This window comes from Ananas comosus, linkage group 15, assembly GCF_001540865.1.
Source record: "Ananas comosus cultivar F153 linkage group 15, ASM154086v1, whole genome shotgun sequence".
NCBI classification, from domain to species: domain Eukaryota; kingdom Viridiplantae; phylum Streptophyta; class Magnoliopsida; order Poales; family Bromeliaceae; genus Ananas; species Ananas comosus.
Window position 1 is genome coordinate 2,456,456 of NC_033635.1, and position 25,262 is coordinate 2,481,717.

The window sequence follows — 25,262 nt, forward strand, 5'->3', positions numbered from 1 at the left end:
ATAAAAGCATATACTTTCTTAACTACTTTTAGGCGCTTCTAACAAATGTGGATAAACACGTCACAATTTTTGGATTCAAGTCATACACCAAATTTTTTGAAATTTTATTTTTTGAAAGGTAGGTAGCATGCTACCTGTTCCATTTATATCATTTTAAAAATAAACTTAGTTGAAAATATGAATTAATTAAAATTTGAATTTAAAATCTCGCATATCAATTATTAAATTTTTTATCACTTATGTTAGGATTAGGATATAAAAAAATTTAAAATTTTCCTTCATTTTTCATTTTTTTTTTTTTTAATTCATCGAACCGACTGAGCTTACAAAAACGACAAACCCATCCCCCGAACGTAAGTCCGACCCGCGCACGGTGCACCCTCCCAGAGGCAGTTAATACGCTCGCTCGGTGCGAAGTACTACACGCGAGCGACGCAGTCCATCGCTACTTCACGTAACCCAAAGCCCAAAGGGAGCGAGTGTCGTCCTCCCCTCCTCGCCCCCTCCGCCCCGCCCCGACGCGCGCGGGGGCCATGTCGTCGCGCGACAACGAGACCGCGGCGGCGATCGCCCGCGCTGCCACCTCCTTCGACGGCGCCGTCCTCGGCATCGGCCTCGCCCTCTGCGCCGCGAGCACCTGGGCCAAGTACTTCGCCACCTCCCACGCCCTCCGCCGCATCCGCCTCGCCCCCTCCGCCCCCATCTCCGACCTACGCTCCCTCCTCCCCTCCTCCTCATCCGACGACGACGAAGCCGCCCTCATCGTCGTCCGCGGCCACGTCCAGCCCCGCTCCGCCGTCGACGGGCCGCCATGGGCGAGCGCTAAGAGCTTCGGCTCTCTCGTCTCACAGGGCTCCGGCGAGCGCGCCGTCATCGTGAAGCAGACGCAAACGGTACGGATTAGGGTTTAATTTAACAAGCGGATCGTTACGGATTAGGGTTTATAAAAGTTGCTACTGGTGTTGTTCCAAAAATTTGTTAGTAGTAAATGTGCTAGGAAGTGATTTGAGTGGGTTGAATTTAGAAATTCGGCTCTGATTCGATAATTGTATCTTTTGTTACTGATCTGGTACGAACTTCGAAAGCATCTTTAGTTTCCTTAATGTTGACTGATACGAGATATATGGAGCTGAAGTGTTGTTCTGACATCGAGCAAGAAAGAAATGAGTGATCCATTGCTTACATTGCCTTCAATTTTCTCAAGATAATCTGTTATCAAATCTCTTCCAGTTATGTAGTCTACTAGCCTGGTTTCATTTTATTATTCTGTTGTTCATTTTAAATACTATCTATTAAATATCAGCTACCAGTGTTTGTGCCTTTCTACTGCCTTACTATAATTTGTTTTTTTTCCTTCTTCTTTCAAGCTCCTGATATTAGTAATCGAAGAGAAACAACTCTGAAGCAATTCAATTATTTCCATTAAAGTCACGAGTGATGGCCATGATTACAAATTTTTAGTCACGAGTGATGGCCATGGTTACAAATTTTTCACGTAAGAAGTATATGATTCCTGTAAATAAAAATCAGGCATATAAAATGGAAAATTGAACTGAAAACAACATAGAGCAGAATCCATGTAATAATGCATTTCACCCTTTCAGGTTGCCTGCTTTTGAGTTGACCTATTAGAATGTATTACAGATTATTAATTTATTTTGATAAGTAATTAAGTGACATAAATTGACTTTGATTACTATGTTGAATGACAATAAGGGTGAAATCAAAAGTCTGTTACTTTTCCCTTTTTTTACGTCTTTGTGGGTTGTTCATACGTTTCTAATTGTGTCACTTGATTTTTGTGAAGTGCTTGTACAATGAATGGAGGGGAATTTTTGGGTGGAGTTTTGACCTGCATGCAATATTTGCAAAATCTTGGAAGGAGCAAAGGACAAGCTCATTTAGATCGGTACTTACTTTTTGTCATATTCATATTGTTATAACAATGATTATACAGGTTGAAAATGTTGAAATTGTTTTGAAGTGTTAAGATATGTTTCCTACATGACTTTCTAGGTTCCATTTATTCTTGTGGAAGGTGGTCGTTGGCCACGTTCTGGTTATGTTCATGTAAATTTGGATGGATCAGATCATCCACTGCCCCTTACAACAGTTTATCATCAGTTGCATCCTATTCAGGCAACTCCTTACACATTGTTCCAGGCCATTTTTGGTAATGGGTACCCTGTATGTTCTCAGCTTTCTCTATTTGTTTTTGACATGCTACTTCACTATTTCTATTAGCTTCTTCTTGTGCTTATGTTGCTCTTTGGTTTGATAATTATTATTGCTTGACCAGGTTGCATTGTTGGATGAAGAGAAGATACTTCCTGTGGGAAAGGAGATTACAGCTGTTGGATTTTGCAGGACACGAGATGGTGCTTTGGAGGTCAAGTCATGCCAAGAACTACCTTTTTTCTTGTAAGAACCTATTTTCGTATCTGGCTGTTTTTCTCTTTCTCGTTGTGATGCATCGTAACATGGTCTATTGACATTATTCGTAATTTTGATCTGTATAAGATACCATCAAAATTTGTTCACCACCTTCTTTGCACTTCCTACTAAAAATATTGAATTCCTCCAATCCATCTACCTAGACTTATATCCCTCTAATTGAAAGACTCTTTTTTTTAAGCCCAAATTTTAACTTATAATTTGCACCTTTGCATGCAAAAAATTTATTGGTTTTGTGTCATACAGGTCTGAGATGACAAAGGATGAGATTGAAGCTGAGCTAGCTACTAACACTGCGGCTCTTCTTTGGAGTGGCATTTTGCTTGGAACATTATCAATTGGCATACTTGGCTATGCCATCGCTAGGTATTGTATTGAACTTTACTTGTCAAACAATTTTCTCATTTTACACTGCAACATTGTCAACCTATTTCCATCTTAAGGCCAAAAATTTTAATTAGCCCAATTCTATCAAATAATTTTATCTTCTTCAAAGCATGATTGTATTTATCTAAAAGAGACAGTCGATTTGCTTCATTAGTAGGGAGCCTCGATATTGCTTAATCGTGTTTTGAGCTTGAGCTCTACCAAACAAATATGAAACTTTACATTTCCGGGTGATAACGTAGCACATAGCTCCATACTTGTGGCTAATCCCTTCACTTTTTGTCTGACTATAAACTCGGTAAATTGCCTGAATGGTCTTAACCTTTTAGAGGACTTCCAGTTTAGTCCTTGACCTTTCACTTTTTTTACACTCTTTGCTAGCTTTTTTTGTTCTGCTGCAATTTTAGTTCTTTTGCTGAATTTCATTATTTAAATAAAACATTAAACAGAAATGACCATATAATCACCATTTAAGTTACGTTTATACTCTACTGAAGATGTGAAATGAATATTTGTGTACTGGATGGTCAAGGTACCTTACTTGAGTTCTCACTCTTGTATGGTAAGAAATTTGGGGCAGATTGATGATGGGTATATAAAACTACAGCGCCCACCCAGCAACCTTGTTTTGACATTGAATTTCTGGGTAATGCCAACATATGTAATGCCGACATATGGTGTATGAACTGTCAGTTAGTAGCTGAAAAACATGTTTCATTGCTGTGCATTGAACAACTAGATTCTGGAAAATTTAAGCTTACAAAAAATCGTAGAATAAAATGTTGAGTGTTATCTGCAACATGTAAGAGGCATACATGTATGAAATCTAATTTTAATGTCTTGTTAGCTGGTCATGAAGCTGTGCCATGATCATGCTTATATTTCTAGTAGAGCTAATGTTTGACCTGAGAGTTTTCAAAATATTTGTGATCTTCTCTGCTAACAAAGGCCTTTTAGATGTACGTCACATACAAATGATTAGGTTTAAAACTTAAAGTCACCATGCTGAAGTTCACACCAGTTGGAACTTTGCTTTATGCATTTATGTTTCTGTGTGTACTACTGATGTAACTTCAATACTGCAGGAACTGGTCGAGATGGAAAGAGTGGAGGGAGAGAAGGAAACGTGATAGAGAACTCCGCAATCAGGCTGCATCAGTCCCAAGTGGCATGGAAGAGGAGTTGGGTGAAGTGCCAGATGGCGAGCTATGTGTCATCTGCTTAATGAGGCGAAGGAGGTCAGCTTTTATTCCTTGCGGGCATCTTGTTTGCTGCCCCAGTTGCGCCTTGACTGTAGAGCGGGACTCATTCCCAAAGTGTCCTGTGTGTCGGCAAAGCATTCGGTCTTCGATCAGGATTTATGATTCTTGAGGTATTTGGACAACCGGCACTCTCTTAGGTTTTTAAAGTCAACTTTTTACACTTTATTCATAGTATTCTCTAGGTTTTCAAATTGTACATTTTACACTTTATTCATTAGAACTTGTTGAACTGATAGAAGCAATTGAGAGAAGTGAATGTTTTTGGTTGAAAAAGGAGGTTATCCAGTAGCTTTTCAGTTTCTACTTAAAATGTAGTGTGTCTTCTCTTTTCTGCTAATTGTTCTGTCAAATTTTTCCTAAAAGTTGACGGGTTTAACATTAACTCTTTTCTTAGTTCTTCTATTTGAGCAAATCTCTCTCTGAAACCTTATCCCGGTTTTTTATGTATTTCTTTCCTGGTTACAACTTTACAAGAGACTACAATACGAGGAACCCTTCGTAGATATAGCTGTGAGATCTGTACAACCAGCGTGAAAAGTTGCTCTTTTGTTTTGCTAATTTGTTTCCGTATTTATCGATGAAAGCTATCACTTGCTGTTCTGTTTCATTACAGGAAATCACAAGGACAAACCAGTGCTTTCAAGTCAGGGCAGAAGATTCCAAGCTCTTTGAATGGTCTTTCTCGTGAATCTTTGTTGTGAATATGTTGTTGATCTAAGCTTTAAACAGTTGAAACTAAGGATGAATCTTATGAATTTTCACTCATTTACACATCAGCCCTTCTGTCCTGCTACTTGAGTACCCGGTTGATATAGACGGCTCACGGCAATAATCTTATTTCTCAAAGTTTGAGATGTTGAAGCTGTATATAGATCATCCGATAGTTTTGTTGAATTGTGAAAGGATTGGTTAACAGTTCTCCTTGTTAGTACATTGACAAAGTTCATAGCTGTTAAACACCATTCAACTTTTCTTGTTTGATCAGTTTGCTTACTTCATGGCCGAATGCGGCCCTTTCACGGCCACGATGCTGGATCCTCACGATGCTGAGCGGTGTATTTTGAAATAGAATAGCTCTTTTATTTGCCCGTCGTTTTTGGCGTGGTATGATACAGCTAGCGGCAGGAGCAACCCTGTATATGGAGGAGGGAGGAGAGGAGAAAATTGGAGTATAATCTCTTATAATCTTTTTAGAGAGCGAAAAAATAGGGGGTTGTTTTGCGAGATCCAAAAGGCGAGGGATTCGTAGCTCAAAACAAGGTGAAATGCATCTTAAAGTTACGCATTTCTTGTCCAATTGAATCCATTTCGCCTATCAGATAATCTCCCGCGGCTTTGCTCAACAAATGAAATTATCTTAAGTGTCTATTTTTATAATTTGGGTATAGTGTGATAAAATGTTGTATAGTAATAATAAAAAGAGGAATGCGACTTGTACATGTGAAAATGGTTGTAAATTTTATACAACAACAATCCGATGGTCTAAATAATCTTGACAGATTTTTATTATTGAAATAATAGACTAATAAGATGAGTGTAAAAACTTTGACTCTTGGATGGTAAAAGTATAAGGCTTTTGCCGTGTAATATTAATGCTCTAACAGAAAATAATTGTAAAGGTTGTGCGCAAAAGAAAAGATTAAGAGATATCAGGAATTTACAAAACAATATGATTTTTTTTTTTAAGCTCTAACAGAAAATACTTGCAAAGGTTGTGCGCAAAAGATAAGATTCAAAGATATCATAAATTCACAAAACAATGTTAGAAAACAATGAATCCTAGCGAAAACTATTCCTGATAGGATAAAAGAATGTTTGAGTGACATGCATAGTTGCTACTTGTTAGTGATTAATGGTGTAATAGCTGAAATCTTTTTAGCTTTCTACAAAGTTAAAAAAAAAGGTCTAGAATGCAACAGCTATATTGCTAATATGGCGTCCCCAATCAATGAGATTATTATTATTTTTTTAGATTCATCCGTCCCATCATTGTTATTAAAAAAATATTTTTATTCTATTTTTTTTAAGAAAAAATATGTGAATGGCTTGTTAGTGATGATGGTGCAAGTATGGCATACTAAATTTTCTCCCGCAAAGTTCGAAGCTAATGGTGCATATTTTTAAAGAAAGAAGAGATTGTCAGAATGTACATAATTTCATCCCAATGTCTTCTACAAAACATAAAAATGTACATGAGAATTTTGGGTGCTCCTGATTATTTACCAGCATTGGGAATTTCCATTTGGCTCCTAACACATTGCTCCCCAACTCCAACAGTAACATTTACGGCCAAATTTATAGTTAATAAATAAAGACATTCTATTCCAACTTAAGCTATACATGCTGGAATTTTAATCCTCCCACATTCCAGCGTAAGATTCTGATGGTCTCTTCGTACCGATCTGGTGCCAAATCTGTGACTGCAGATCGTACATTCCCCAAAGTAGGTAACTACTGCAGCAGCTACCTCAGCAATTTAATATCCAGCTCCCCTCACGAGATTGGACGCATTGCGACTGGACGGCCGCGATGGCGCGGATGCTCGAGGCAGTTGCCGAAACCGTTATTTGACAAAGAGTCCAGTGGGCCCCACTCTAGAGCCATCTAACGGTCGTGGGGCTTCCACAGGGAACAGAAGGAAACCGGTTGCCCCTTCCACCACNGCCTCCACCGCCTCGTCCCCGAACCCCTCCTCCCGAAACCCTAACCCCACCATCCTCTCCCTCCACCTCTCCCTCCCCTCCGCCCCCTCCGCCGCCTCCAAAACCCTCGCCCCCTCCCCCTCCACCACCCTCCTCTCCCCGCAATCCCTCCCCTTGAACGCCGCGCTCGTCGAGTCCAAGAACCTCCACAACATCTCCGCGCCCCTCGCGAACCCTCCCGGAGATCCGCCCCCGGCGACGGCGGAATCGGCGCCGTCGAGGTCGCTGAGGATCACAAGGTCCGGGTTGAGCTCTCGCACCGATCGGAGGATCGCCGTCCGGTCGTCGTGGCCGGCGTGGCCAAGCCGGAACTGGGCGCACACGACGAGCGTCTCCCCGGCGCCTAGGGCGAGGTCGCGCCCCGCGAGCGACCCCGCGCGGTCGATCCGCAGGTTGAGGTCGATGGACTTGGCGTAGCGCAGGAGGTGGGAGGAGAAGTCGTACCCCGGCGGAGCCCTCGAGAACGGCCCCGGCGGGGCGGAGTCGCCGGCGACGGTGAGCCGGACGAGCGGCGGCTGGGGCCCGCCGCCCGGGCGGCGGGTGAGCGCTTCCAGAAGCGTCGGCCACTGGACGCCGTGCGAGACCCCGAGGTCAACGACGTGGAGGGGCCGCGCTTGGGCCCGGTCTAGGGTTAGGGTTTGGAGGATGGCGGCGTTGGCGAGGGCGTTGGGGAGCGTGAACCAGGGGCTGACCTCGTGGAACTTGATCAGGGCCGAGCGGAAGAGCTTCGGCTCCGTCGTGGCGAAGCAGGGCACGGCGGTGGCGGCAGCGGCGGAGGGAGGACGGCGAAGGGCGCTCGCTCCGGCGGCGGAGGAGAAGAGGCGGAACGAAAGCGCGCGGAGGCCATGAAAGGCGACGCGGTGGTTGGCGTCACCGGAGAGCGAGGCGAGCTCGTCGAGGACGTAGAACAAGTGCTGGACGCGGGAGAAGTTGGCGGCCTCGATGGCGACAGCACACGGATTCAGCAGCTGCTCCGCCCACCGCGCGTCCTTGCCCCCTCCATTGCTCGAGCTCGCCCCGCCGCCCTTCCCGTTGGCCTTCTTCCGCACAACCACCTTCCTTTGTAACTCGCTCTCCTCAATCTCTTCGTTTCCGTCCTGACCGCGGATCTCGATCCCCACCTTCCGCCTTTGNGATTAGAGGGAGAGAGAGAGAGAGAGAGAGAGAGAGAGAGGGGAAAGAGGAAGGGGGAAGTGGTGGTGGTGGTGGTGGTAGTGGTGGTGGTGGGAATGGTGAGGTTGGTGGTAGACGGAGTTTGGATGAGCTGAGCTTGGTTTTGGTCAACTGTCCACCATTCGTAGCCGCAAATCTCATCGGCAACAGCACATGGCTCTTCAAGGAAGGTTGGGAGGAAGGAGACGGAGTCCTCTAACCACTCTATAAGATGGTGTTGGTCTGCTCCTTCATCAAAGGTCATGGCTATTTTTGATTTGCTTTAATGGGGTGGTTCAATGGTGAATTCAGTGATTAATGGTTGCACTGAGGAAGCCTATTATGAATTAAGCAACACGGGAAGAGATTTATGTTTTTAGAGTGGCTATTTTATTGAGTGGGGCATACGGTCGATGATGATGGACATGATAGAGAGGAAGGATTGAGAGAGATGGGAGAAAGAGAATGGGGTCGAACCTCAGGAGTCTGGGCATTGACTTGGAAAAGAATTGGAAAGGGGGATGAATGCATGGGTTTGCCTTTGCCCTGTAAGCATCTTTTGTTTATTTATGGGTGGTTCGCATATGTACCCCTGCAAATATGCGAAATTGTGCACATACATATGCAAGAGCTAATTTGGAATTTGCATGCTTTTCCCCTCGCAGAGCAATCTATATAGAGGTTTTTGCATGGAGACCCTTGATGGGCCCAGCATAGGTGTGCAACAACACACAAAAAAGTATATGTTTTCGACAGCACGCATGAGGGTAGTCGCATAATTATGTATATTTGTAGAGGTATATCTGCAAACCTCAAACTGCATTTATTTAATTAATAGAGATTTGCGGCTAAGAATAGCGGGAGGAGATGGTAGGAAGGACGGTGGATTGGATTTTTTTAATGGCTTTCATTGGTGTTATGATTTGAGATTTGTGTGGTTCTTTTATGAAGTATTTTGCTGCAGTTTGCTTAAGGAGTATGATAGTGATGGCTACTTGTTGCTAGTTGGTATGCAAATTATATTACTTGTTCCTATCTGCATTATAAATGTTAATGATTGGAATCCAAATGACAACAGGAGAAGAGGTGAGAAGTGGTGGAAAAATTCTCTCTTCCGGGCACAGATAAGCAGAGGTTTGCCTATAATATATCGACAGGTGTCATTGGGAGATAGTGATGTGTTCTTTTGGATTCTTATTGGTTACGGGTGAAGATGCATTACTGCAGAATGGATTTGCACGGAGGTGAGAAAAATGTTGGGGTTCCTTTTTTTTCGGGAGAGGGGGGGATGGTGTGGGGCTTGATTTAGACCAAATTTTATTTCAGTGGAATAAGGCCACCAATGTTTGTCGTTATTAGTAGTACTTATTGTGGGGACCATTGGTTATTGAGCTTTTTACAACAGGTAACATTCTGTCTTTTTCTCTATTTTGAGTCTTGTTATTGTAATTAGCTTTGGCACACACTTAAATGAAGCCATGTATGTATATGAATAACTATGGCAACAGCCATCAACTATCAAGCTACATCAGTACTATTTAGACGGCTTCATGTATTTTTATACTATCCTTCATCTCTTTCATGCACTACATACATTTTCTCAGCCAGCAGTTTAACTTTAGTCCCGCAACTGCATGTTATCATTTGATATTTCTTTTCCCTCTTGAAACAAATATAAAAGACACATAGTTTCTCCTGATAAACATTTTGCATGCTTTATTAACTTTAGTTTATCCATATTCATTCCTGGCAATTTTATCCTTTATGGATCTTTATGAAGGTCTCTGCATAGTTTTTATCAAAATTTAGACCTCTATTTGGTATGAAGGAAAAAAAAAAAAAAAAGTGACTTCTCATTAGATATAAAAAAGTGACTTTAATGAAGTGTCACAGGGAATTTTAAGTGTAAAAGATTGATTGCTTGGTTGATGATGATCTAAGCATAAATGCTCCATTTGTTTGCCGTTCTTTTACTTTTTCTTTTTCTTTTCTTTTGAGAGAGTGCTTGTCGCTCATGTTAATCACCAAACTTACTAGCCAGCCAAGCCTTGTGGATAATTTCTGAAATAATTGTTTTTTTTTTTTTTTTTTTTTTTGTCTTCCCTTTTTGTTCCATCAACCAGCCTTAGACAATCGGACCAGATGCTGGCCTAATTTGATGACAGAAAAAACTACATTCCAATGAATTTATAATTGAATCTGCCTTTATTTTTCTCGGTGTGAGAAAGCTGCTTCACTTCCCCATGGAGGTAATGAACTCACTCATGGTTTTATATTAATCTATTTAGTGCAATTTTCATTGAGAAAAGCTTTACCTGCAACTGTTCACTTATTTTAGATTAGTGACTTGTTCCTATTGCAACTCCTTGCAGGTCTATTGTATGTAGGAAAAGGAACAGAATTTACTTCCCCTTGTTCGCTGATGATTAATCCGATGATAAACCAATCGATCTTTTACTGGTCTTAAAAGGAGGAACTATACAGATAAGATAAGGGCGGACTTTTTAGAGGCATAGGACAGTAAAATGATAGTTCCAATCATTTCCCTCTTCCTTCTCAAATTTGATGATACAATTTTTTAGGAAGACCTAACGGAGCATGTATTTGGGGTAACCAAGTGGTGTTCATAAACTATTTAGGTTCAGATCCAGCAGTTGTAGTAAAGTCTTTAGCTTAAAACTAATAAAGAAATAGAGGACGACCTATCATTGGGAGACTGGTTTAGCTGTATTGGTTTGTTTATTCATCTGAACCAGAATCTGGAATGTAAAGACAAAATTTCTAGCATCGGTATGCTTAGAATATGACGGAATCTATTTTTTTTTTCTTTTACTTATTTATATCTCTATAGGAATCTTATCAAGACGAACTTTCCCGAGCTAAACTGTTGTTAACTTTTGTGCTGGGCCAACTCAAAGAATAGTTTTGTTTTTTCTATTGTCGTTGGAGGTAGGAGAGCAACACATGCCATTTAGGAGGCTCTAGTCTATCACTGAAGGTAAAGAACAAAAAAAATGGATACAAGTTGTTTGGGTGGTAAGCATTGTCAGGATATGCCATTTTTGATACCTTATGCCCTTAATTTGGATTTTGAATACTGTTAGGTATAGTTCTCTTTCTGGGGAAACATACAGTTGATGCTGTCCTCATCATTTCTTTCTTGGCTTAAACAATTTCAGAGAGAGTATGTCTTAGTAAATTCACTATGTGATTTATGGGAGAGTGAATTTAATGGAAGTTGAATTTCTTTTTTTCTCACAATAATGAACGTTCGGAGAAAAGTGAAATAAAAGGTCATCCTATCGGCTTTGCTGCTTTGTCCTTTTCTTTCTTTGTTGGATCAAAGTTTATCATTTTAAAAACCAAAGTGTCAATTTCTTTGTGCGAGCTTCTTTTTTGGTTAAATTTATTTGTTTTTGAAAGGAATACAATCATCTTAATTTTCCACATTGTAGGCAGAAGCTGTAGGGGGAGACAAGAAGAAAAGGGAAAAGTTTGCTAGTTATGTTAAGATTGATAGCTCACTTATTAATATTCATAAAATACACCTTTGATATCATACTGATTGTGACTTTATAGTGGTCTTTTTCAAGCATCTTCACTTTGAAAAGCATGTTCTCTCATTGTTTAATGTGCTAGCATATTTGAATATCTGATGACCTTTACCTTCCCACTTCGCTTTCGTTTACCCAACTCATTGTGAAGCATGACATCAGAAGGAACTCGTAGAATATAAATTATGGCTCCACTTTACCTGCTGCAGCCAATACCAAGTTGAGGTACTGATTACATTCTTAGGCACTGATTTTTCTAGTTCGAGCTTCTACAGAATTACTATTTGCTTACAACTGTTTGAAAAAGCAGTGGTATTGGTTTCACGATATTATCCTTTACAGCTCATTACAGGAAAAGTAGACACTTCAAATTAGATGCTTGCTTTGGGAACTCAAATACTCATTTTAACTTCTAGCATAGAAAAAAGCTCCAGATATGTTGTTAGACAAATATATTGTTTACAGAAATTTTTTTTTCCTTTCCAGTAGAAAAGCCACTCCAGAAATTGTTTTAGAAGCTAGAGTAAACGGATGCTTAGTCTCCTAAAATATGCTTCTAACTCGGGAGACAGGCCTACTGCGTCACCTTGGTTATTTTTTTAGTATGCTGGCTATTGCATGTCACCGGTAGTTGGGTAAGCTAATGAATGAACTACTGTGACAAATTTAGTTCTAGAAGATGAATTAAGAAACCTCAACAACTTAGTGGAGTTGACCTCTTCATAGCAATGTTGGTTATGTAAATTATGAGATGTGGATGTGACAATACATAATGCTTTTACTGGATGACACTGATTACCTATTTCATAATCAACTAATCACCTTCTGATTGCTGTTCTTCGTATGTTCTTGCATTGTTATTCATCTCTCTTTCCTTTTTTTTAATTCACAGTAGAGGTCCTTATCTCACATATTGCGCCCTTTTGACCCCTCATTTAGATAGTTTTGTACAAAGCATCTGTAGTTAGGAAATTAGATGCTTCAATCGTGTTGGAGGTTGTGTGAAATGTTGTCCCTTGCTTTCCTACGTCATTTCCATTTACTTGGCTTGTTTGTTTAATGCTTATTTATTAGTGGTGATGAAAGCACGAACTTACAAAGGAATCTTTGCCCCATTCAAAAATTTAATTAACATGCTTAATAGAAGTGAATACTTACGCAACAATTTCATAGTCATCTCCTTGTTATTAGTTTATATGACTCGAAAGTCAATAAAAAAGTAGAGAAAAAAAAAATGTTAGTCACCTTCCTGTTTATTTATTAGTTTTCCCTTATAGAATTCACTGAGAGGATTCTCCCAAAAAAAAAGAAGAAGAAAAAAAAAAAGCAGTAATAGCCCATCTTTCTTGCTTTGGGTGGTAAATTGTGAGAGTGCAATTTAGCACATTCATTTTGCATTCCTAAACAAACATAGTAATATATGTTCTCTAACTACAATGTAGAACCAAACTTCTGGGGCCTTCAAAACTTAATTTTTTTTTTTACTTCTTATGATAAAGAAGTTTTCCTAACTCTTTAACTAATATCCTGCTTTGTAGTTCTCATGATTGCGAACTTCTGTTGTGTTGATAGAAAAACATTAGGTCAACCATTTTTTCTTTTTTTTGTAATCAGACTCTATATTACAACTTTTTCAAAAAAGTGAAAGAATAGCATCAAATGATCAGCTCATCCATTTTAGTAAAATGAGTTACTGCAGTTCTAAAAGCAAACCAAATAGGCGCCATGACCTTTGCACCATGCATGTGCCAACTGTCCATGATGCAGCTATTCAAAACCAGCTAACATTAAAATGCAAATACAACAAACAGAAAGCGCATAAGAACAAAGATATAGCACCCGATCATCAATATATATAGTACCAAACATAAAAAAGAAGCAAACCTCATCATCCCAAGATCCAACAACAGCATTAGAAGCCCTCTCCTGTAAAGGCCTCAGTGCCCATGGTAACTATTAAGATAAAGTTACACTATTTTAGAAGAACGTTATACTATTATATGTGTAAGTTACACTTTTTGATATGTAAATTATACCCTTTAAAATAAAAATTGCACTTTTTAAATAAAAGTTGTACTCTTTGGAAGATAGTTACACTATTTCTCCTCCAAAAAAATATCTTTTAAGACGAAAGTTACATTCTTTAAACGAAAATTGCACTCTTTAGTAGATAGTCACATTATTTCTCCTCCCAAAAAATGTAACTTTCGTTTAAAGAATGTAGCTTTCATCTTAAAGTGTGCAGTTTATATTTCAAAGAATACAATTTACATTTATAAAAGCGTAACTTTATTTTAACTATGCAATTTCATTATCTTCTTCTTTCTTCTCTAGTTCTTCTTTCTTATTATCTAGTTTTTTATTTTTAGTTAATTTTTTTTGTTTTAAGCAGACAAAAGTGTTTGACCAAAAATGCTCCCGTACAACTCCCGCCCTTCTCGCCCCAACCTCACCGAGGCTGCACTCGTCGCTGCCTTTTGGGACGCCGCACTCGCCGCCGCCCCGTCCTCTTCTCCAGCGTCGTCGCGCTCTCCTCCGTCTCCGCCTCACTCGTCGCCCGTCTCGGGTCGGCGCAGTGGGTCGCATGCCCCCTCCCTTGCCAGCAAGTTTTTTTGGCGCCAATAAGCACTTTTTTTTTGTTGTTGGCGGCAGTGGTGAGGATAGCGAGTTCCCAGAAGTTGGTTTGGTGGGTGAAAAATCTACTGCAACGGAGATGGAGGTGAAAGTGGGTCGCGAAGAGCCACGAAGGCAGTGGAGGAGGTTCGGAGAGGAAAAGAAAAAAAAGATCGTGTCACAATCTCGGCGGGGTTAGAGGTGAGGAGGGTGAAGGGTGAGTGGGCGCGGGCGAGGGCGCATGGAGCGGATGCTAGGAAGGGCGTCCCAAAGGGCGGCAGTGAGCTTAGCCTTGATGGGGTCGGAGGCGAGGAGGGCAGGTGGTGCGCAAACGCGAGCACGAGAGGTAGAGGCGAGGCGGGCCGTCTCCGTCTCCGCCTCTCTCTTCGGAGAGAAAAAAAAAATGAATGAGAGAAAAAGAAAAGAGAGATAGAAAGTTATAAGGATATTTTGGTCAGTTTTTTGAAAATCCGACTTGAATCTGTAAAATTGAAAAAGACAGACCAATTTTACAAAAACTCAAAATTTATATTTTTTATGCAAATTGGCCAAATAATTTTTGAAGTAATTTTCACAATAAACCAAACACCTCCTGAATAAATCTTGTTAAGAACGGCTTTTTGCACGAATAATTTTTTGAGTTTTGAAAGGAAGAAGCGCGCGGGGGTTACGACAAAAAGCCGAAAGGGCTCCAGAGCCGTTGCCTTCCGACACTTTCTAAGCCCTTATAATGATTAGTGTCGCGATTGGTACCCTCACCCTCGAACTCGGGAAAAGGCCAAAAAGCAAAACCAAGCATGATGGGATTCATCACCAGTCACCACCCACTTAGCCGTTGTTGGCTTACGCTCCAACGGTCACATCCTGCTCTATTTAAACTTCTTCAAACTCCCCGAAGCAACAATTCTCGAGTAATCGAAAACACATTACAATTCCCTCAAAAAAATACTACAAAAAATGGTTTACTTCACCAATCTTCGAAGATCTTCCTCGCTTTCTAACCTTCTCCTATCATCTCTAAACCTCCTCCTCCTCTTCCTCTCCTCGGCCTCATTCGTCCCCATCTTCCTCTTTAGAACTTCCCCGACCTCTTTCGGCTGGGCCCTCGTCACCGTCTCCGCCACCACGCTCCTCTCTTCGCTCGTCGGCTTTTACTCCCGGCTCACCCACCTTTGTTTCATCACCCACGTCTCACTCGTGCTCGCTTCGTCGGTCGGGCAGGTGCTCGGCTTCCTCTCGCTCTTTCTCAGGCACGATTCAAGCCTCGGGCTATTGGGCTCAGTGAGGAGCCCGAAGGAGCAGTGGGTGTTGCTAGTAGTAGAGGAAATGTTGTTGCTCGCGATGTTTGTAATGCAGTCGGTGGCGCTGATACTAACTTGTGTGGTGGAGAAGAGGTGGGCGAGAGAGTACGAGGAGGTAGAGGCGGAGAGGGAGGCAGCGGCGAGGAAGAGGAGTTGGAGAATGACACGGGTGCAGGAGGAGGCGATGGCAAATGCCGCAGCGATGGCGGAGGTGAAGGGGAGGGAGCTGGATGAGAAGATGAAAGTATGGGCAGTGGGTTAAAAACGAGTTTGAAGAGTGTTGAAAAGGATGATGCAGTTTGTATGTTTTTGCTGTAGTGTGGGTTTGATTTGGTTGGTCATTATAGGGTGGCCATAACAAACTCAGGTTATATTAGTCGTACTATGTGGCTTGGTCGCTGAACCATATCAGCTTGTTATTGAGGTCAATAAATTTGTTGTTACACAGCTATTTGACAACATACAGCAGCATTAGAAGTCGATCCAAATACTCAGAATTGTGCGAACAATATAACAATCTGAGAGTGTTACTTAAAAGTAATGAAAATCGAAATCCTATATCTTACTTTTATGGGTTAGTCCGCCACAGTAATGATTCATAATGAAAATACAGCATATTCCTATCTGGTAAATTGTAGAATGTAGGATAGTAGTACTACATTCATCTTATTTTTTTTACGAAGTAGATGTTCTCAATCTGAATCTCGTGCATAAAATTGGTGGTTACACAAAATGGATGTGGCTAAGACTAGCTCGTTCAAGTCTAACTAGCAGAGAAACCAAACACGTGCCGAAGATGAAGTTTGACTAAAAATTTACAGAACAATCAGACAGAGTGAAAATTACAAGATTGTGATATTGGACTAATCGATCGACCTAATGAAGTGTTACACACAGAATCTTTGCCTCATCTATCTGAATCTCGTGCATAAAATTGGTGGTTCTCTTTTTTCTGAAATGATCCGTGTAGCTGCAGAAGCAACGAATTGCTGACAACGAAGATAGAGCTCAAAGCCATCAAACCTCCTATAGATCAATCACAAAAGTAGAATTAATAATTTTGGAGTGAGAATTTTTCAGTTTTGACTTTCTTTTTCTGAATTTCATACAAGAAATAATGGATTTATGTGCCGATGAAGTACCAGAAAGAGATGGTGTCATGGCGAAATCAAATTGAGGAAGCAATACCCCAGCGGCAACGGGAATGGCAACTATGTTATAAGCCACAGCCCACGCTAGATTCTGATGGACCTTCGCCATTGTTGCTTGAGCGAGAGAAAGGACATCAACTAACTGTATAAAATATAACAGCTCACAATGTATCAGGTATAGTAAGATCGAGACATTATATCAGCGCAACTGACTAGTTTAATGAGCCTGAATTACTCTGTAGAATACTTCTCAAAATGCTTAAAAGAAGATTTTGTATGATAGTTGGACTGTACCTGAAACTTCAAGTGCACAAACAGTGATATGAAAAGAAGAATATATCATTCATTTGTAGGAAGTGATTGTTGTCATGACAGATGATGCATTAGAAGATTAATTTTTACAAGCTTTTGTAGGCACACAAAGAAGCTCAAAATAGAAGCAGCAATCCAAGTTTTCAAGAAATACAACACCAAGTTTAAATTGATTTCAACTGGATTTTGTCTACCAAGATAATATGAAGATTTCTTCTGCACATGATTGATTTTACTCAAGTATTCTAAATAGAAAGATGTGTCGCACCAAAATAATGATGAGGCCGTGTAAAAATGGTAGTGCTATTGATGCTTTACCTGGGAAAGCCTATTGCCAAGTAGAATAACTGATGCTGCATCTGATGCAGCATTATCCTTTGCTTCAGTTTGCAAAGCAACTCCAACATCAGCAAGTGCCAAGGATGGTGCATCATTTATGCCATCGCCAACCTATAACACAAATGAAAAAACTAAGTAATCTTCTCTCATTTATGCCATAAACATATGCATAGGGTAAAATTTCTATATAGTTTAGTAGACAGATGTGGAAACTTTTTTTTTCCCCTAAAGTGGCAGTCTTTATTGACGTGAAGAGAAATACGAGGCCATAAGTAGCACACTGAACAATATAGGAATCGTACATGGAAGATGGCAAGCGATGCAATAAGAAATTCATAGGAAATTCAATTTTCAGGTTCAAGATATTAAACATAAATGCGAATCTTGTTGAGCTATGAGATCAACTGGATTACCATTGCAATGCTATGCCCTTCAGCTTGCAAACTTGATATGACGCTTGATTTCTGCTGTGGAGCTAAGGATGAGTTTAAGTTTTCACTTCCAATTCCAACCATCTTACCAACACTTGCCACTGCCTCTTTCCTGTCACCTGATAGGAGGATTGTTTTGATTCCCTTTGCCTGAAGCCTTTTTCATTCCAAATAAACAAATAAATAAGTGTGAGCTATCTATCCACTAAGTATTTGATCAGATAAACATAATTTAGACAATAGGATAGACATTAATAATCTACATAAGAAAAGTTATCGAGCATAGAGTAGTTGCTTCACCAATGTAGTTGAAATCCCAATCCAAGAAAACTGATGATTAATATCCAGAGTTTTATTGAAGAGTGAGTGGAGCTCAAAGCGAATATGGCCTCTTGCAGGCTGCTGCTGAATATATCAGAAAAATTCTATTTCTTTTCACTTATGCGTTCAAAGAGTACCTTTCAACTGTAGATTTTGCATCATCACGCAAAACATCTGAAATTGCTATAGCACCAATTATGCCTTCCCCTTCACGACCAACGTAAACAATTGATTTCGAGTGGTTAGAAGATGATTCCATGTTGGAGGAATCCATAGCTACACGAAGTTCAAGATCCATCAATTCATTTAGCGAGGCCTTCTGTTGAAAACGTTCGTGAACCCAGTCTTTCGTGCCAGCTGCAACCAAAGATCCATCTACTTCAGCTAAGCAACCAAAACCAGGCTCTGTCAATTGTCCTCTTGTGCTTGGAATTTCCAAGTTTAGCAACTCTGCTTTGTTCATAATAGCCCTTGCAATTGGATGGGAAACTGTTCTCTCCACTGCAGCGGCTAGCCGAAGAATTTCTGATTCTTTATATGCCAAAGAGGCAACAGCTGTAACAACTGGTCTTCCTTCAGTAAGAGTACCCGTCTGATAGTTGAAATTCATAAGGTATGAGGAGATATGTTAGAAATAAGGTGATACTGGTGCATGCCTGCAGTTGTTTTTCTTTACCAAAAATATAGGATGAAAAAAAAAGAACTGATTAAGACATAAAAGAGTACCTTATCTAATGCAACAATGTTTATCCCGGCCAAACGTTCCAAAACATCACCTCCTCTGATAAGGAGTCCTTGTTTAGCCCCTGCTTTTAATTAAAGATAATAGGCATTTAAAAATGACATCGATCATATGCGAACAAAGGTAAGTGCTTCGGCAGAAATCCATCATGAACAACAAAACCACATCCATGAGGTGAAAAAACAATACAATAGCAGCACATGAACAGCAGTCCATGAACTACCAAATTAACTTGATAAGCTACAAAAGTATGGGGATTGACAGCCATAAAGGATGATCAATACATTATGATTTAATATGCTACAGTTTTGAGCAAAAACGATAGATTGGATTCTTTTAGTAAAGTTTGACAAGAGATACACGAGCTAAAGCAATCAGTCGTATAAATAAATTACCAAGAGAAGTGCCAACTAAGATAGCTGTAGGTGTAGCAAGCCCCAGAGCACAAGGGCAGGAAACCACCTGAAAAGTGACAATAGTTATAGAAGGAAATGAACAGAAGAAGGGGAGAATTTAATCAATGATATTGCAAACTATTATGAGAGCTAGATCAATTAAAGAGATAACAAAGTTAATCAGTATTTTCTCATGCATATTATCAAGGAAATTATTGTGAATGTCTTGCTTCAAAATCATGAGATTTAACGGATAAACCTGAATTTTATAAGTGGTTGTAAACTACAAATGAAGATTTCGTCAAGTAAATATTGTTTTCATAGCTGCAAATAAGTCAGTTTTTGAAATAAATAAAACAGTACAGATCTTCAAGTGAGGAGATGCACTTCGAAAAAAGGGATAATAGTACTTACCAGTACATCCACTGCAAGCTTCAAGCTTAAAATCAATGAGCTCCCATCAGGACCTGCAATATCGTTGAGAAGCACTTCTGGAAAGATGTGTGATCCTATGTAATACCTAAATATTTGTTCAAATAATTACATTTAGAAAGGCCCAAACAATATGATCTAATAATTGAAAAAGTGAATGCATTGAAAGAACTATCAACCATTCCACCTTACACATTTGCTCACACTATCAAACAACAGAAAAGGGAAAGACAAAACATCATCTTGAACTAACAACGGATTGGGGCTTGCATTGACAGGCAAACAATATAGCCAAGACATATGTCAAATGGTAACAATCACCTCAAACTAATTATAGTAACTCTACACTTTACAATGAGAAACTCAGAGATTACAACTAAGCAATATGTGCCAAACTGTTTAGCTACTATAGAAATATCGCACTTTAATGATACTAATAGATTGAAGAGTCAGTTTGAGGTGGTGTTAGAGACTTTCAAGTTTGCATGATAAAGTAGAAGAAATTTTGTGCCTTTCTAGTTTCTACCATCTTACAAAATGGAAACGAGGCATCAAGAATATTATTGATACAAGTGTTTCATCTAAAAACCAGCTAGAAAGTTAAAGCGCACCAGAAAAAGAATGTTGCAGCTGACAATGTCATGACACTGTATACAAAAGGCCCAGCAATTGAATCAGCAAGTCTTTGAATAGGAGCTTCACGTGCTTGCGCATCCTCAACCTGTGAAAAATTGCAATTAGAAAAATCCTTTAATCTTCAAATGATTTTAAGTATTAACTTGGTGGATGAAATCATGTGCCAACCATGCGAACTATCTTGGCAATCGTTGACAAAGCTCCAGTTGTTGTAGCTTTAATCCTCAGAGGCCCATCCTGAAATACAAGGTTAACAACAAGCATGTTATCATGCATTATTTTACAAGCGTTTTAGAATGTCTAGCACTTTCTCTCACTTCTAAAGTAACTTCTACATCTTAGGAGCATGAGGTTGACCTTTTTCAATTTGAAAGAAGAATATTTAACTCTAGGTTGCTTGAGGGCTTGTACCCTTGGTGCCCTAATGATTATGTAAAAGAACATTCCGGAGAAAACAATAAATTTGAAAGATGAGCATACCCAGTTTACAGTTCCTGCAAAAACAGACAGGCCTCTTTCCTTGAACACTGGAAGAGATTCCCCAGTCAGCATAGATTCATCAACAAAACTCCTGCCTCCAAGAACATCGCCCTGCATCAAAATTTGCCTAGGATCAAAGAATTTTAAGCATGAGGTAAACATTTCTATCAATATCATTGTCAATTAGAGGTGTGAAAATCATATCTTGAAAGACCCTAGAGCATAGGTCTATAATGATGGCAAATGTTTAATAAGGCCAAAAAAGCAAAGGCCTGAAAAGCATGCAATTAGCAGCAGCTGACGAACTTTAAAAATTGCCATTCAGCATCCAAAAGAAGAAAAATAATTAAGATAAATAATACATCAATCACAGTAACATACATCCACAGGAATAGTCTCCCCTGGCAAGACCAATATAGAGTCTCCAACACGAACATCATCAATTGGGACTTCAATGCTAATCGCATCTGCACTTAAAACACCACTTGATGAAGAGCCCTCCTCAGAGGAAGTAATTACTAATCGTGACTGAGGGGATACTAAGGACTGCAAAAAGAAATGGAAAGAAACGAACTTAGTTAGTTCTCCTAAAAGCAACAATTTTTCAAGAGAAATTAGAGATACTGTGCAAGGTGATAAGAACAGCATTTTCTGCAATTTTTCAGGAATTAATAAAACTTTAATAGCTGAATAGACATTCGAAAGATGATCAGTATATGTGTTAAAAGTCCCTTGAGATCATATTTATGTACTGAGCATATGGTGTAAGGTGGTTTTAGATTGTAGTTGAATGCAGAACTTCAGTTAGCTGAGTGAATATGTCCTCTATCTCTTTCCTTTTCTTTTCAGAATTGGTGTAGACAGAGAAATTCGATCCAAACAATCATATCCCTACACTGTACATTTGTTAGTTCTTCCAATGTCCAAAAGCATACATCAATAGGCCTGACCAGCACACTAGTTAGGAGTAAAATCTTTGGTGGTATTACACCAAAAGCACTACTATTAGGTGCACGTAATGTCAGTGTACAGATTGTAAACAGTCCACATATAAACTTTCCCTGAATGAAATGAACCAGCGAAGAATGAGGAAAGATTATCTACCACACGGCATAAAACAAATCGTTACAAAACAGTAACTTACCAAGAGCTCATTCATGTCACTAGATGCCTTCAGCCTAGCTCCTTCTTCAAGAGAACGTCCCAAGAGGACAAAACCAAGAAGCATGACCTGCATGCTAAAAACAACTTTCTTGAATGAGAAAGATATTTGAAAATCAGAACATATCTGCTTATGAAAATCTACACGGTCTAGCTTGTGTATTTGTAGCATGTAAATTAAACTAACCAGGAGAAAGAAGCATATGAGCTGATGTAATGTTGGAGCTACAACACAATGTAGAGAACCTTCTTTTTTTTTTCCAGCTTTCTTCATTATCATAAAATGAAAACTATTGATCTAACTACAGAATAATGATATCACAGTAGCTAATGAATTAGAAAGCTTGCTATTTTTCGTGATTATAGGCCCAATGAGCCTTGAATTTGCAACCTTGATGAAACACTATTCAGCAAAATAGACCTTATTTGGGTGATCTTCCTCTGTCGAGCTGAGGAGGAGATTCAAAGCACTAAGAATGCATTATCAATTTTAGCAGATATAATTTCTCTAAAGCTTTTAGACACATTACGATAGAAGTACCATCCATAAGAAAGCAAAGCAATAATTGAAAGAGGCAACTAAAGTAAAAATGAAACAACAAACAAGTTCATATCATAAAACATGTCCAAAGTTTATGTGGGGGGGGGGGGAGTAAAACAACTCACCGGTTCATCAAAAAAGGATGCTTCCCATTCAAGCCCAGGGTTTAGCAATGACACCTTTTAAGAAACATAATATTTAGCACAATTGATTATTCGATGCAGACAGAAGGATCTCAATAAGGCAAACATATCCATCCAAGGAAGCACTGCTAAAACCAAGTCAAATTTTCTGATTTACTTACCGCACTAAGAAGGAATGCAGCAATAGATCCAAACCCCACAAGAGAGTTCATGTTAGGGGATCCTTGCTTGAATGCTCGAAGACCATCAAAAAGTATATCTGCAAAGTAAATTAGAACATAAGAAGAGAAAATTGGAAATGCCTGGAAAACCATATAATCATGGTAATTTGTTTCCGCCTATAGCTGGAACCAAATCTGATCTATATCTCCACTCTCTTTTACATCTTTTCTAGAAAAAGGTAAGAGCTAACGATAAAAATCTTCGTATAAATGAACACAACAAACCAATCCCACGGTTAGAGAGACACAATTAATAGAATCTAGCATATGAGATGAAATAACAAAGGCTTCAGGATAGACATACATCATGCAAATTTGTCATAAAATTGTGCAAAGAAATACACAGAATAGAAGTGGAAAATTGTGAGAACGAATATAAATGCAATAAATCAAGAGGAATAAAAATAAAGACATCTGACATTTGAAGACCCACTAAATTTTATTCTAGGACATTCTAACATAATTCAGATAATGCTGAAATATCAGGAAAGCTAATGCGTAAAAGCACATAATAATGATATGACAGGCAGCATAAAAAGGTACTTAAGATTTATATGGAGATTTGATGACCAAGCACTTGATTAGTTCGTAATCTATGTATATTCATCTCTGCATACGCTGATGGAAATTTTTTTTTTTTTTCACAATATGCTGGGATATGAGGGATGCTGCCGAAACAAGAGAAAAGCAAATTCAACTAGTCAAGTAACTCATACAGAAAAATACCAATGAAGCGTAAATCATCAAACCAATGCTGCAAGTACCTCTGCCGGGTCCAAACAAGGAGACCATAGCAATGCCACATTTCACATAAGAATTGTGCAATATCTCCCACAAAGACCCTGCATCAGCCAACAATCAATTAATCAACCAATTGTTGCACAGCACTATAATAAAATTAAGCGTTCAAGAACCATGCAGATTATACATTCAATTAACCGCTGTAAGAGGATAATAGAGATCTGAAACAAATTATAACTTGATTGATATTGTGACGACCATGAAAATAATTTCAACTCGCCCTTATGCGGCAAAACCTCACCATGAGCGACGTGAATTCCAAGTGAATGCAAGAGGTGCGACGCGTGCGATCCACAGCAGAGTGCCACCAGCGTCCAGGCGAACGCCACGCGGTTGCGGCTCCTCGCAAGCAGCTCCCGCTTCCTCTGCGCCATCTCCTTCAACTTCCTCACGTTCTCCCCAACCCCCGACCCCGACCTCGTCCTCCTCCTCGAGGGGAACCCGCACTCCGTCAACCTAGCAGCGAGCTCCTCCGCCACGGCCTCTTCCTCCGCCGCCGCTCCCGTGCGGAGCCGCACCGCAGCGGTCTCCATCAGCATGTTGACCACCGCCGACTCGACCCGCTCGTCGGCGGCGAGGATCGACCGGACGCGGGAGGCGCAGGCGCCGCACATCATGCCGCCGACCTCGAGGAGCACGGAGGAGCTCTCCCGCGCCCCACGCTGGGAATCGCCTGCGGGGGCGCCGATCTCCACGGCCTTCGCGCGGGGGAGGCGGAGGAGCCTCGTCGGCGGCGCGCGGCGGCGGTAGAGGCGGAGGGGCGGGAGATCGTACCTTCGAGTGGATCCCGCGACCCCGACGTAGTTTCTAGAATTAGGGTTAAGGTTGGAACCCGGCGAGAGGGCGAGACGAAGGAGAGAGGCGGTCGCCATTGGAGGAGGAGGTTTGAACGGCTCTTCAGTCTACAGTGAAGAGGAGATTTCTAAAAAGAAAAGGGAGAAGCGAAGGCGGAAGAGTACTCTAACGAGAATATATGTTCACGCCAAAGTTAACTACCGTTCAAGACCATCCTACGTGGCAGAAACGCAGGTGCGACACGTAAGATCAGGCTCGGAAAAAAGAAAGCTGGAATATTCGGTACACGTCGGGTTTAAAGGTAGCAGCCGTTCTTCGACCACACTATATATTTTTTTTTTTTCAATTTTTACGACCACATTTTCCTCGAGCGAGATATGTGGTGCGAATGATAAAATGCTAGGTTCCAGTCACCGTTACAAACCGCGAAATATGAGAAGCGTCGCATAACTGGGCATGCCTTGCTTCGTGATGAGGTTAACAAAGCTTACGTCTACTGGGGCATGAGCGGATTCCGCATATCCAACGGGCCGAGGAGAGCTGTGGTAGTTGGGAGTTGCGACGCACCCCACAAAGGTCTAGGGATAGGAGAAACTATTTTCTGCACCGGGTGTATAGGTACAGCTCATACATACACCTTACACCTTTACATTAAAAAACCTTCTTGGTATACAAAATTTATAAATTCTGTGCACCTATTTCTCACCAATCAAAAAATTCTTTTTTCTACCGTAAATTATAACACTAATTAATTTTAAATCTTATAACTTTATATATGTATATATATGAAATATTTTATTATTAATTAGTAGTTCTTAAAAATTAAATACAGTGCATGAGACATGGCGGATACACTTGGTGCATTTAATAACTTCTCGTTGCATAGATATTGAGGATAGAGATTAATTAATACGCAAATTCTACGTTTGACGTGGA

General features: G+C 40.2%; 4 protein-coding genes across 4 annotated transcripts; 2 read left to right on the forward strand and 2 right to left on the reverse strand.

Annotated features, from left to right (window-relative positions):
• LOC109721722 (E3 ubiquitin-protein ligase SPL2-like) lies at window positions 426–5,087 on the forward strand. The gene is made up of 7 exons (XM_020249472.1): window positions 426–893; window positions 1,808–1,909; window positions 2,017–2,187; window positions 2,300–2,421; window positions 2,701–2,820; window positions 3,927–4,213; window positions 4,717–5,087. The coding sequence occupies exons 1-6, from the start codon at window positions 534–536 to the stop codon at window positions 4,210–4,212; spliced, it is 1,161 nt and encodes a 386-aa protein (XP_020105061.1). The 5' UTR covers window positions 426–533; the 3' UTR covers window position 4,213; window positions 4,717–5,087.
• On the reverse strand, window positions 5,939–8,222 carry LOC109721498 (nodulation-signaling pathway 1 protein). The gene is made up of 3 exons (XM_020249149.1): window positions 8,098–8,222; window positions 6,871–7,933; window positions 5,939–5,986 (listed from the first exon to the last, which is right to left on the reverse strand). The coding sequence occupies exons 1-3, from the start codon at window positions 8,220–8,222 to the stop codon at window positions 5,939–5,941; spliced, it is 1,236 nt and encodes a 411-aa protein (XP_020104738.1).
• Window positions 15,070–15,908, forward strand: LOC109721406. The gene has a single exon (XM_020249027.1). It carries the CDS (start codon window positions 15,082–15,084, stop codon window positions 15,685–15,687), a length of 606 nt encoding a protein of 201 aa, XP_020104616.1. The 5' UTR covers window positions 15,070–15,081; the 3' UTR covers window positions 15,688–15,908.
• Window positions 16,054–24,471, reverse strand: LOC109721405 (copper-transporting ATPase PAA2, chloroplastic). Its single transcript, XM_020249026.1, has 17 exons — window positions 23,773–24,471; window positions 23,495–23,572; window positions 22,671–22,768; window positions 22,492–22,545; window positions 21,809–21,895; window positions 21,046–21,210; window positions 20,665–20,775; window positions 20,353–20,421; window positions 20,160–20,269; window positions 19,531–19,636; window positions 19,117–19,183; window positions 18,706–18,785; window positions 18,117–18,571; window positions 17,641–17,815; window positions 17,207–17,338; window positions 16,568–16,718; window positions 16,054–16,451 (listed from the first exon to the last, which is right to left on the reverse strand). The coding sequence occupies exons 1-17, from the start codon at window positions 24,401–24,403 to the stop codon at window positions 16,333–16,335; spliced, it is 2,688 nt and encodes an 895-aa protein (XP_020104615.1). The 5' UTR covers window positions 24,404–24,471; the 3' UTR covers window positions 16,054–16,332.